The sequence below is a fragment of the Triturus cristatus genome, chromosome 10 (genome assembly GCF_964204655.1).
Source record: "Triturus cristatus chromosome 10, aTriCri1.1, whole genome shotgun sequence".
Taxonomy (NCBI): Eukaryota; Metazoa; Chordata; class Amphibia; order Caudata; family Salamandridae; genus Triturus; species Triturus cristatus.
In genome coordinates this window covers 1,109,628,057-1,109,641,264 of record NC_140593.1, presented here as the reverse complement: position 1 = coordinate 1,109,641,264, position 13,208 = coordinate 1,109,628,057, and the positions used below count along the sequence as shown (strand labels likewise).

At 46.7% G+C, this 13,208-nt stretch overlaps 1 protein-coding gene across 3 annotated transcripts in view; it reads left to right on the top strand.

The window, feature by feature from the left end:
* The window catches only part of TRRAP (transformation/transcription domain associated protein), a 1,075,110-nt gene that overhangs the window by 523,037 nt on the left and 538,865 nt on the right, over positions 1-13,208 (top strand). For all 3 annotated transcript variants that reach the window (XM_085629333.1, XM_085629332.1, XM_085629331.1), the window contains one exon: positions 10,184-10,382. In XM_085629333.1, coding sequence (XP_085485459.1) covers positions 10,184-10,382 — 199 coding nt within the window. The remainder of the gene's footprint in view (positions 1-10,183; positions 10,383-13,208) is intronic.

Below are 13,208 nucleotides of genomic sequence, written 5' to 3'. Positions count from 1 at the left end.
CTTCTACCCAACTCACCCTCTCCTGCGCCTTTTTTATTGTTAATTTTAACCCTTTCTCTCTCTTAAATTCTGCAACTGTAATTCCTTCCCTTCTCTCCCCTCCCTACTAGGCAACCCCCAGGTAATCTTGAAATCCTCCTGTCCTGAAGAGATCCCATTATTCGCACAGGGATCGAAACGTCGCCGACAACCATTTCTAAACTCCGTTGTATTATTATTTGTAATGTTGGAGTATGAAATGCTTTACTGACTTTTTGTTAATACTTACCTTCGTGCACCAAAAAGTCACCCTTTAACCACTTGCCTGGATAATACACAAATGTACAACTCTGTGACAACAATAGGAGAGACGTAGGTATCGTGTTACAACTCCAGTTGGGTCCCAAAAGAAAAACAGTAAGAAGAGCTGTCCCTAGGTGCTCTACACACAGGTAGGTCTTCTAGATCAAGATATGTCAGTCCTCAGAGGAAATTTCCATCCTCTTCAGTGTTGAATATGAGGTGGCCTCTGTTGGTTTTGCAGACAACTACTTCTGGAGCTTCCCAGATGGATGATGTCTCTCTTCATTTAATGACAAACATGGCCTTTTAGAAGTTGAGCAGTGAAATTTCCACTCTTATTTATGAGATATACATAATAGTTAAAACTCTTCTCAGTAAACCTAATGCAAGATCTTTGGTTGCTAAATCTGTCTACCGTCACCAAGAGAAGAATACGGGCCTTCAAAATCGGGTCCTCTTTTTAGAGATACACAACCACCTGATTCTTTGGCAATCTCTACAGCAAGAAAATGTTTCAGTGCCTCTGGATCAACAGAATCTGCTCCACCGGACAGCAAGCAAACTAACTCAGTTCGGAAGAAAGTCCGTACTGTGGGCTTCTACATCTGAGAGCAATGGAGCTCTGAGCCGACTTCTTGACAGCCTTACTGAAGATCGGGAGAATCTTAAGGCTATTCTTCTGGAAGGTAAGATTATATCAGAACAGGCCATCAGTGCAGCCAAGTATTCAGCTGATTTGGCAGCATTGGACATTGTGAGAAAGTGCCATCTTTCTTGCATGGTATGCCCCCACTTTTTGCTGAATTGCTGAATGTACTTTGACTGAGTGTGCCCTGGACTCCTGCCAATCAGATGCCCAGGGCCTATGTTCCTTCCCTAAAAACCTAAAACCCAAACTGGCAAACCCTGGCCACATGTCAGCCCCTGGTAAATGGTACCCTAGGTACCCAGGGCCTTGTGACCAGGGAAGGCCTCTAAGGGCTGCAGCACTCATTGTACCACCCTTAGAGGCCCTGTACCCTAACACACACACACTGCCCTTGCAGGCAGAGTGTCTGGGTAAAAGACAAAACAAAGAGTCGACATGGCACACATCCCTGTGTGCCATGCCCACCACCTACACTGCCCTGGCATAAATCAGCCACCCCTCTAGCTGGGTGCCCTATGCCAGTGGTGTGGGCACAGGAGCAGGAGCCCTGTGCCCCTACAGTACCCAGGTCCATTCCTGCGCACTGTAAGTGCAGTGCTGCCATTTAAGAGTGCATGGTGCTGAGAGCTCGTCAAACACGAACTCCACAGCACCATAATGGCAACACTGAAGACTGAGAAGTTTGGTATCAAACTTCTCAGCACATTAAACCCACACTGATGCCAGTGTGGGATTTAATGTACCAAGCACCCCAGAGGGCATCTTAGAGATGCCCCCTGAAACCAAACCTACAATCCACGTCTGGTCTGAGAGGCTGCCTAGGCTGCCACACAGCAGACATGTTGCTGAACCCCTGGGTAGGAGATCCCCTGCTCTCCTGGGCCTGCAACAATGCACATCCTGGGCGAGGTGCTAGATCTCCTCCCCCAGGATGGGCAGGGGGAAGCTTCAAAGGCATGCCGCCTCTGTGAGCTTCCCCAGGCCACTGCAACCCCCCACTCTGACGGGAAGCTTGGCCGGAAACCCCAAATAAGGACAGGGGATGTGTGAGCCTGCCAACCCCACCCCTCAGGTGGGGGAGGCGAGGTGAAGCACATCTCCGGGCTCTCGCCATCTTGAAGATGGGAAGCCCTGCCCAATCAGGGCTAGGCTACTGCCCCTCTCCCACAGGAGAGAGGCAGGATAGGGGGTGTACCCACCCCAGGACAGGGACCCATTGGTCCCTGCCCTTCACCTACCTGTAACACCCCTAAATCTAGTATTTAGGGGCACCCTGAACCTTCCTTTTCCAGATTCCGAAATACAGAGAAGAGCAAGAAGAAAGAAGACCTGCCCTGCAGCTGCTAAGAAGATAAAGACACCAACTGCTTTGGCCCCAGCCCTACCGGCCTGTCGACCCTCGAACCTGCTCCTGCTACAACCCGGCATCTCTTGTGGCCAGCATCATCACAAACCCTGGAGGACCTGGCTACCTTTTGGCTCTAAGCCCCTGGGACTCCCATGAGTACGGCTCTACTCAAAATCTACTTCTAATCCCTGGCATCAGCCCGGAACCGCGAACCCTTCACACTCTGCACCCGCCAAGCCTGGCCTGTGCCGGAATGAACAAAAACCACGAGGACGACCCCGCGGCGACTGTGACCCTGAGTCTGGCACCCAAGGACTTCCCTCGACGCTCCTGTAGACGCCTGCAGCCTCAGAACCAGGTGCCCCCCAACCGCGATCAACAGTGAGCAAGTGACCAGGAGCCCAGCTCCCACAGCCGTGTGGCCTGCTAGTCAGCAGCCACCAACCAAGGCCCCCCTGCCTCCCATAGGATAACATTGGGCCTAACTCTCTCTGCACCCGGCTGCCCCTGTGCCGCTGAGGGTGTAACAACTGTACCTACCTGACCCTGGGAGACCCCTGAGTCTATGCCCAGAACCTTAACTCTGCCAGTCAAGTACTTACCTTAAAGCCGATGACTCAATTTTCTCCATAGGGTAACATTTACTTTTTTTTTCTGAAATTTCTTCTAAGTGTGGACTTTTCAAAACCTAAAATATTCACCAAAAATCAGCCGAGTAACGAAAACGAAAATACTCACCTGCTATTAGGTGAGCTCCCAGTGCTGGTTCTTGGTGCCCAGCACTGACTCTGAAAAATATTCACAACCGTACTTACCAGTAACCTAATTTTCTTCCATAGGAAACCATTGACTGTTTTCCTGTGAAATTTCTTCTAAATGTCGATTTCTGCAAACTTTAAATATTCTTTAAAAATCGTATAAATTATGATAATGTAATTACTTACCTGTTTTGGATAAATGTCCCAGTACTAAATCTAGGCACCCAGTACTGGATTACAAAAGTAACGAGAACATACTATACCTGCAACTTGCATTTTCTTCCATAGGGAATCATTGACTGTTTTCTATGAAATATTTTCTAAGTATCAACTTTTAAAATAGCAAAATATTGTCTAAAAAATCATAACAATAACTAAGTCGACTTTTATCACTTGATTCCAAGTACTGACCCAGGACTGAATCTAGATCCAGTCCTGGAATTCCAAAAGTAATCCTAAAAGTAATCTGTTGCAAATAACTTGAAACTTCCATTGAACTCAATGCGTGATTGTGTTTAAAATTGTGTTGCCTATTGCAACCACTTGTAACTTTCTACAAAAGTCAATTGCATATTGCAAAAGTATTTATATAAAGCATCTCATTCTGAAAGAGTATATTTTAATACCTATTGTTGGTTCTAAAATAAAACAAGCCTATATTTTTTATATATAAACCATTGGCCTAGAGTTCAGTTATTGAGTTTGTGAGTCCATTTGCTGACTGAGTGTGTGCAACAAATGCTTTACACTGTCCTCTGATACTGCCTTACTGCTCGACCAAGCTACCACTTTGGAGAGTAAGGTTATATCTAACTTTAGCCTCTGCCAAACCTCTGGGGACTGTGGACTCTGTACACCCTGTACCTATTTGAGAACAGTATATACAGAGCCACTTTCTCACAGACATCCATCATGGAATTTCTTTATTATGTAACACTTGGTTAAGACTCACTTCACAAACTCCTCTGGCACATCAGAAAATCATGGATATTCCCTTTTTCAGTTCTTCCCTCTTTGATTCTCTCACAGATCACAAACTCTAGTATATGAGACACTAAAATCTGAGTTTCAAGAGGTCCAGTACACAGGTTATGAGAGGCCAGCAGTATTCTCATGTTTCCTTTTTAGGTCTCGGGACCATCCGGTCGGCAGACCGGAAGTCCGGAGATTTAATGTCTTTGAGAAGAGGGGCTTGCACCCGCCCCTCTTCTCTCCTGTTCTCCATTGGCTGGCCTCTTAAATGCTGGCCAGCCACTGGAGAAGAGGTCCAGTCACTCCGATTATGCCCCGTCCTTTTCGGATCGGGGGGCGTGTTTTTTGCGAGAAGTCTCAGGGAGGAGACAACAGCAAAACACGCCCCCAAATCCGAAAAGGAGGCTCCCTTTCTCCGAGGCATTTTCTGCTGTGCCTCGGAGAAAGGCGGTGGTGTCCCGGTGTTGCTCCCTCACCTGATCTCCTTGTTCAAGAGGCCTGTGGGTAGGGAGAGAGAGAGGGAAGAAACACTCGGCGCCAAATTCTGCTGCGCGGGTTTGCTTTTGAACAAAAGTGTTGTTAATTACCCGATTGACGTTTATGAATGGCGGCCATGTTGCGGGATTTTCACATGTGTCTGACTGAGCCTTGTTTTGCTGCGGCGGCCCCTCGGCTGATTGTCGCGCTTGGTTTGGACAAATCTTTCACCTTAAACCTGTATCGTAATATTAAAAAAGGTTCCCAGCTAATTACTGGCATTTCCATGTTATTCTCCATTTTACAAAAAAAAAACCGAAAAATTGTAATACGCTTCAACGGCGTCTCCAGGCTCCTTTTACGCATTTAACGAATCCACTGACTTCACTTCCACCCAATTGCTCTTCTCAGGCCAGCCCTGCGGAAAATAATGGGAACCCTTCACAAGACTGGCTCAGAAGGTGCCAAGGAAAGAGCCCTCACGGGGGGACGTGCTCCGAGGATGTTTCCTTTAATGCACAGTGACTGTGATCAGTTTAAAATATTACTTGCAATTGTCTTAAACTTCCCGGATTTAGTCAAAATAACGGAATAAATGCAAAGAATAGGCAGCAGGAGGAAAGACTATTCTAAAGGCCAACATTGTTGTCTAATACGTTGCATTCTTGAACCTCCCTAAGGCTGAGCTGTGCTCCTTCCGAGGCTAACCCACTTTCCCAGGCACAGGAGAGACACAAGCTCTCAGCACTGATTGCGCTGAAGGAGAAAAACAGCATCGGAGGCAGGTTCGGCGTCCCCCCCTGCAGCCCCCCACTCATCCCATCCAAGTCCTGCCTCCCCTCCAACCTTGCGATCTCATCCTCGTCAAACGTTCTTCCCACTCGCCCACTCTCACCCCTCCAAGCCTTCTTTTCACTCACATCCCCGCTCTCGCCCCGCCGAGCTGTGCCCTCACTCGCTTCCACCCTTAGTCCCCTCTCGCCCCGCCGAGTTCTTTTCACTCACATCCCCGCTCTCGCCCCGCCGAGCTGTGCCCTCACTCGCTTCCACCCTTAGCCCCCTCTCGCCCCGCCGAGTTCTTTTCACTCACATCCCCGCTCTCGCCCCGCCGAGCTGTGCCCTCACTCGCTTCCACCCTTAGCCCCCTCTCGCCCCGCCGAGTTCTTTTCACTCACATCCCCGCTCTCGCCCCGCCGAGCTGTGCCCTCACTCGCTTCCACCCTTAGCCCCCTCTCGCCCCGCCGAGCTGTGCCCGGGTTCTCACTCACTTCCACTCTGGCCCCCTCCCGCTCCTCCGAGCTGCCCCTGGGATCTCACTCATTTTTACCCTTCGTCCACTCTCGCCCCGCCGAGCTGTGCCCTCACTCGCTTCCACCCATAGCCCCCTCTCGCTACTCCGAGCTGCCCCTGGGATCTCTCACTCACTTCGACCCTTCGCCCCCTCTCGCCCCACTGAGCTGTGCCCGGGCTCTCACTCACTTCCACCCTGAGCCCCCTCCCTACCGCCCCGTGCTATGCCCTCACTCACTTCCCTCACCCGTCCATCCCTCTGTGCATCAAACTCACATCCCGCCTTAGCCCCCTGCAAACCACTCCGAGTTGTGCACCTCCTTCACACCCCACCAAGACACACTCTCACCCCTCTAATCTATGGCCCCCAGTCCTCACTCATATCTCTCCTCAGCAGCCCCACTACACCAGGAGCTATCCCCTCGCCAGCCTCACTTACCCCCATGAGGAATGGTCCTCGCATCTCTCCTCGCCAGCCCTCGCCCTCATGAGCTACGGTCCTCACTTTCACCCCACTTTAAGCCCTGCACCTCCTTCACACCCCACACAAGCCACACTCTCACCCCTCCAGTTCAAGCTATGCTCTTCACCCACTCCCCAGGAGCCCTGTCCCTCACTCACTTCCCTCACCCTCATGAGGTATGGTCCTCACTCGCATCCCACCAAAGGCACATCTCACTCCTCTAAGCAATGCTCCTCGCTCACATCCCTCATCCCCAACCCACTGCCTTCATATTTCTGCTCGGGCGAGATGTGGGCTATGGTTTATGTTGCCAACTGGGCCCTCAGATGAACTGAATTCAGAAATCACATTTAACAAACTGTTTGATCCTGAGCAAATTACCTCAGCTAACGTATCCGCTAGAAAAACAACACGTACTAGTCCTACGCTCACACATATGCATATCCTCACACCCCCAACCAAAGCCCTGCAGCTCACCAACTTCTCTTCTACCTCACACCGTCCCAACCCGCCCCCACTCCTTGTATTTCCCACAACGCCCCCTCCCACCTAGTAGCCTGTAGGAAAATCCAATGCTTCTCTGGGTTGCCAGGACAACCGTTTAATCAGAGGGCTGCCCCCTCTGATTCAGGAGGCGCGCACTCGTGAGGGGCACATGGATGGAGCGGGGGGCACGGACAGGGCACTGCACGGGGAATGGCACTGCCCAGAGAGAGAGAGATGGAGGCTGCAGGGGACGCGGGCACATGTCTTGGAGAATATGATCTTATTTTGCAGCTGTGAAACCAGGGAGACCCGGGTTTCAATCTCAGCTTCCAAAACTGATTAAGTGTGTGACCTGGTGCCATCCGCTCCATCTCTCTAACCCCAGATCCACTAGCTGGCAACAAGGAGAGCCGTCAGGCAAACTTTCGGAGCGTTACGTAATTACAGTAATGCCATCGGCATTTGCATATGCTAAGAAGCACCTTTGTAGCGAGAGGGTGAGACACGCACAGCCTAACCAACCATTGATGCACAGTGCCCGTCCAATGATGCCAACTAATAAAAGAGGGCTAAGGCAACTGCCCTGGAAAATGGCAAAGAGGATACAGATAAAGCAGCACAGAAACCGTTTAAAAACAAACAAATATGTATGAGCACAAGAGCAGAGACAGTTCTGAAAAAGTGAGGTATCCAAGGCTGATCCAAACCAGGCGAGAGTCATTCATGTCATTCAGATCTGCGTTCCCTTTGCATCTTGGTACTTGCAGTCCCAGGTGAAAGAACAACTGCAGATTCCCAGACGCAAAGTAAAAAAAAAGAGTAGATGAAGTGCTCACAGCTGACATGGGAGATTTATATTATCTCTCATCAGCACTGAATTTAACTTCAATAGAGCAGTAATTGTTTTAGTTAAACTAGTGCCCTATTCCATCCACGAGTATTTATCTCATCAAGACCAGGTGTTTAGGTCTCGCCTATTAGTTACCAATTCTTCAAAATATTCATGGAGTGGACTTTGTCTCCGATTAGAGGCATCTTTCCCTCTCACCTCGCGCTTCTTGCAGTTACAGGCCCATGGAATGATGCAATTTTGCAACTGAGGATTTTTCAGCATAATTGAAGATTTGCAGCATTTTCCACATTATCGACCATCTTCTGCTGCTTCAAGGGACATTGTGTCTCCCTCCCCCCACCTCTCTGGGGGTACAGGGCATAGCACAAACCAGGGCCCCTCAGCAGTCAAGACTATGAATATATGTGGGTTATGGAATCTCGGGACCCCCACCTCATCCAGCTGGGGGCCCCCATTGTTTTGCATCAAACCACTGCTGGGCTAGTGAGGGGGTCCCTCCCCCCTAAAAACAAGCATTTACAATGCAACGGTCTCGGCATTGTTAAAGTTAGAGCTATTGGCATTGCTCATGACAATGCCGTTTCTTTAAATGTTTTAAAAACAAAAACATAAACAAAAATAATGTCATGAGCAATGCCAATAGCTCTAACTTTACCAATGCCGAGACCATTGCATTGTAAATGCTTGTTAAAAAGGTGCCAACAAGAACAACGGTCACTGAAGCATGTTTTTCCAATATAGACATATCGGAGAAATAGAGGCTCGCAACAATGTCTGTAGTTGCGGGTACAACCCCTACAGAATAAAATTTACCATCTTACGCGGTCACCACCGACCAGCACCCTGATGGCTGGCTATATTTCCAACCATATTACTGCTTAGCAAATCTCTGAAATTCATTTTGGTGCTGAATATTGAACAAATCTGGTTGCACTGAAATTCTGTTCGTCCTAGACACTAGGAAGACTTTGAGTCTTCCTAGTGTCTGACACAAAAAGTAAAGATAATTCTGAAGAATAGAACTTATGAAAGTCCCACAGTCCTAGATGAAACAAGGGAATTTACTTGTGTTACTACTTGGTTCCGGGGAACTCAAAACTAGGTATTTCATCCCATCCTGTATCCTAGGTATTTCAAAACATGTGAAATGCGCAAGAAATGGTGAACGCTGGCTCTCCATTAAATTTGTACGCACCTTCACAAAGGATATTGAGCGTTATCTTTAGTTCTGCAGTAGGTCTATTTTCTTATTCAAATCTTAAAGACACTTGGGCAAGTTTGCCTCTTCAAAGTGAGTAATTCTCAATACCAATTTCATGTCCTCCCTTTCAGTCTGAAATCGATAAATGAATAACTTTTTCATCTCAGCCATCCAGACTCTGGAGTGGTGATGTAATAAAGCTAATATTCTGAAAGCAGTTCCATTCCAGAAACCTCACACTTCCATCTGAGTTGCCATGGATGTGCAGTAGAGGTCTGGGGTTCCCACATGGAGCATTGTTCAGTCCAAGGCAGATGGTCTTCTCCGGAGAAACTTTTCATATCAATGTTTTCTGGTTGAGAGCCGTTAGTCGCACTCAGAAGTTTTAATATCGATCCTTGTTGGTGAAATAGGTGCCCATTCTAACAACAACACAGCCACTATATCCACAAACGAGGTAAAAGATCCAGTGTCTTGTGAAGGGATGCTCAAGTGGATCTGGCGCTGAGCATTACAAATTAACATCTCTCTACGTCTGCTACATCTTTCAAGTTTGCAAAGCAGAAAAGGAGGCTTCTACGTGAACAGCACAAAATGAGTACTAGACAACATGGTGCTTCAAAACATCTTCTATGACTGGCGCACTCCAGAAAAAGCACTGTTTGCCACAGGACACTGTGAAATGCCTCAACTTTGCATCCAGGTACCCTGAGACCAGCTTGAGGGGCAGTCCAATCTGGAATGCACCTTCTTGAATGATGGTCCTAATAGTACCAAACTGATTGTGTTATCCAGACCTGCTTCAAAGTCACCAGAGACTTCAACTCAAACCAGACCTTCCTTCCAGGATATCAGGCAGGATCCTAGAACTCTTACACTTTTTCCCCCTGCTAACCAGTGGTAAAGTGCCTGTGCCCCTCCTTTCAACATAACACCTTTTTAAACAACTATGCTTTATAAAGTGCTTTTGGATCCTGCACGTGCAAGGCTCCTATAGAAATGTTGCCTATCAATGAAGATTATATGATGTAGAGCTGCTTTTACAGGTAAGAAACCTTTTCAGTTACTTTGACATTTTCTTTGGGTTGCATATGTTAACAATATTGCACCCCATCAATGGAGAATTGAAGTTGGTAGAGTGTGGCATGTTGCACTATGTTATTCATCAAAAATTTGTTAATTGTGGCTTAGTTAGAATAAATAGTTTAAGTTATAGGGTTGCTGGATAAACCATGGCGTATCTTATGATGCACATGTCAGGGCTTTGACTGCTCAGAATATACTATAGGCCTGTTGTAGAACTACCATTGTGAAACCATGCCTATACTTAAATAAATAAATAGCTAAAAAAGAGTAGCAGTCACATAATTTATGCATATGCTTTATTTCCCCTTTATCATGTAGGCGAAATTATGCAGACATTGAATTGCTTTTTCAACTACTTCGGGCTTTCACTGGCCGTTTTCTCTGTAACATGACTTTCTTGAAAGAATATATGGAGGAGGAAATCCCGAAGAACTATGGCATACTTCAGAAACGTGCCCTTTTCTTCCGCTTTGTTGATTTTAATGATCCCAACTTTGGAGATGAGCTTAAAGCAAAGGTTATTATTTCCTACTTATTATTTTTTTATAATCATTTAAAAATAAACCACATTTGGTTCTTAATTTCCATCTAGGTTTAGAATGCACATCTGACCGTGTAGACTTTCTTTGTAGATAGACTGAAAACAAACTTATTTTCTAAACAGTGATCTAGAAGTGTTAGGACGTGCACATGTATTTTTGTTATCTCTTAAAATCTTATTCAATATTCATAGACCAGCCACAGCTAAAACAAGGCCTCTTTATAAAGTGATTGGCGTGTAAAGATGAAATACATTATGTACTTTAGGAATTTATAGTCTCTGATTATGTTTTACTTGATTGTTTTCAGAATAGGTTCTTCCTCCATTAGGGAGTTGCTAGAGGTGTGGATTCTTGTTTCCATACTTCAAAATGTTCACATATTGGGAGAGGGTTTTCAATGGTAAGTAGTCCAAATGTTATATTGAATACAAAGTTTGCAAAGATTTTTATTTTTAAAAAAAATATTTTTCCTGCACGCTAATAGGTGGCATCATGTGACACCACTTCAGCTGAGTCCTGGCCCAGTATGGACACGGAACCCTATATAGGCACCACCATAACGCACTGCATCAGTTCGTTGTATTTCATGCCTTTGGACGCGGATTAGAAGCTTGCTCCCTTAACTTTCTTTTGTCATATTGGCAAGTTTTTGTGCAAAATTTTCATTTTAGTGTGCAGGCTACCATGTCCCATTACTCAAGGTCCCAGACACCACTCTGCCAGGAGGCGGGAGCTGCACAGCTGACCAGTGTCATTGGGCGCATTTAACCTGTACCAAATCACCTCAGCACCGTACGTGCTTACCGGGGACTCCAGGTCCCAGATATCACTCTGCCAGGAGGCAGCGGCTGCACAGCTGACCATCGCTATTGGGCGCATTTAACCTGCCCCAAATAACGGCAGAACGGGACGCGCTTACCAGAGAGTACAGGTCTCAGATACGACTTTGCCAGGAGGCAGGGGCCACACAGCTGACCAGTGCCATTTTGTTAATTTAACCTGCCTGAAATCACCACAGTGCGGGACGTCCCTGGCCAAAACTTGGGCCAAGGGCGAGCCCTTCCTGCTCCCTTCAGTGCCAGGAAAAGGCAGGGCAGGGACCCCCTCCACAAAGCCCAGCCCCCCCCCCCCCCCATGGACTTTGACTGTGGGTCCCATAGCCTCGGCATTCTTGGAAACCGAAGGTACTGTAACATCTATCTACTACATTGATTCACAGTGTGTTAACAATGGGGAAACAAAAGGCTCAAAATAGTCCTGCGGTGTGGTTGCTAAACCTAAACTTCCCTAAACAGACCAATCACGTGGCCGTGAATTGTATAACAAGTGAGATAGGCACTGTAATTGAAGAAGTGGAGACCATTTTAACAAACAAAGCCATAAATTGAGACAAAGTTACTAAAGAGGGAGGCCCCATGTTTATTCAAGGTAAAACATAGGCCCTGTAACTATTCAACCATAGCCGCAACTGACTCCGTTCCCAACACAACACCACCTTCCACACTGGACTCAATAAAAAAAAAAAAACACAACACTAAGAGGGTCCCCACGTGCATATTGATAGTGAATGCTCAAATAGGTATGCTACACTACAGGATGTTTGTGATTCAGATTCCCATCCTCAGACGGTCACCGTACCCTTTCCAGCTATTTCCCCCACACAGGTTCCCTCTACCCTTAACAAAGTAATTGTTTTAATTTTCACTTTATGAGATGAAGTTGCTAACTTGAAGTAAATTCTACTGGGTGTGGTTAAAATTCTCAGCAACTTGTCAGGTATTTTAAAACTCCTTGCGGCCGCATTATAATGTTCAGACTCTACAAGCTTTACAAGGACAAAGGGCTAATATGAGCTCACCATTGGCTCCTGTTGAACCAGATTCCTTCCTCCAAGCACCTGTTCAAAGTCACTGGACTAATTATTATGACGGCCTGAGTCGCTGCTCTGATATCAATGCTGCTCCGTGTCCACCTATTGCTCATTTGCCAGAGGTTGTCCGAGCTGCACCTAACTTTCCATTTCTCTTAAATCTTAATAGCTGTATTTATGGGGCACGCAACTACTAACTTTCAGCCTCCGTTGGTCTAGTCCCCTGAAGGAGTATGCAGAGGAGCCCTGTCCCTCGATCAGGCCACTCCGTGTTTATGGTAAAAGTCCCAAAGCTGTCGTCCAGCTCTTTCGAAGACACTGATTCCTTGAAAAACAAGTCTTTGCATTGGATTAGACACGTTAGATAATTCCACTCAATCATCTATTCTGACATCTATGCAAAATGCCTTACATCGCCTGTTAGATCTTGGGACTCAATTGAAGTAAACTTAATCTCCCCCAAGTTGATTGGGGGTTTGATTTCACTAGATCAATGTACCTCTCCCCCAAATGGCTCAGAGATTTGTTTGAAGATAAGTCCTCCAGCTTTAGGTACGGTTGTGCGTAAGGAAGGGGTTGGATGTAGGGACCTCATTACGAAAAGGAGTGGAATTGGCCAGAAGGGTGGAGTCAACTCTGACAGTTCCCAGAAGAGTGCCATGGCAGTGATTGATTGACTGCAGAGCCTGGCTATTCTTTTACTTTAACATAACTACCCAATCGCTTTCCCCAGTTGTCGTTGTCACTCATTTGAGATCCTGCCTAGGGGTATCTGTTTTACACGCAGACACGAAGAGGGACCTTAACAACATATATATAAAAAACCATCTTTTGCGGCCAATGACCACTCTTTCAAATGCAAATTATATCCATAAAAGCTCTGTATCCTCTCTGCATCTTTTTACCTGGAACATTGCTGGGATTCAATCCA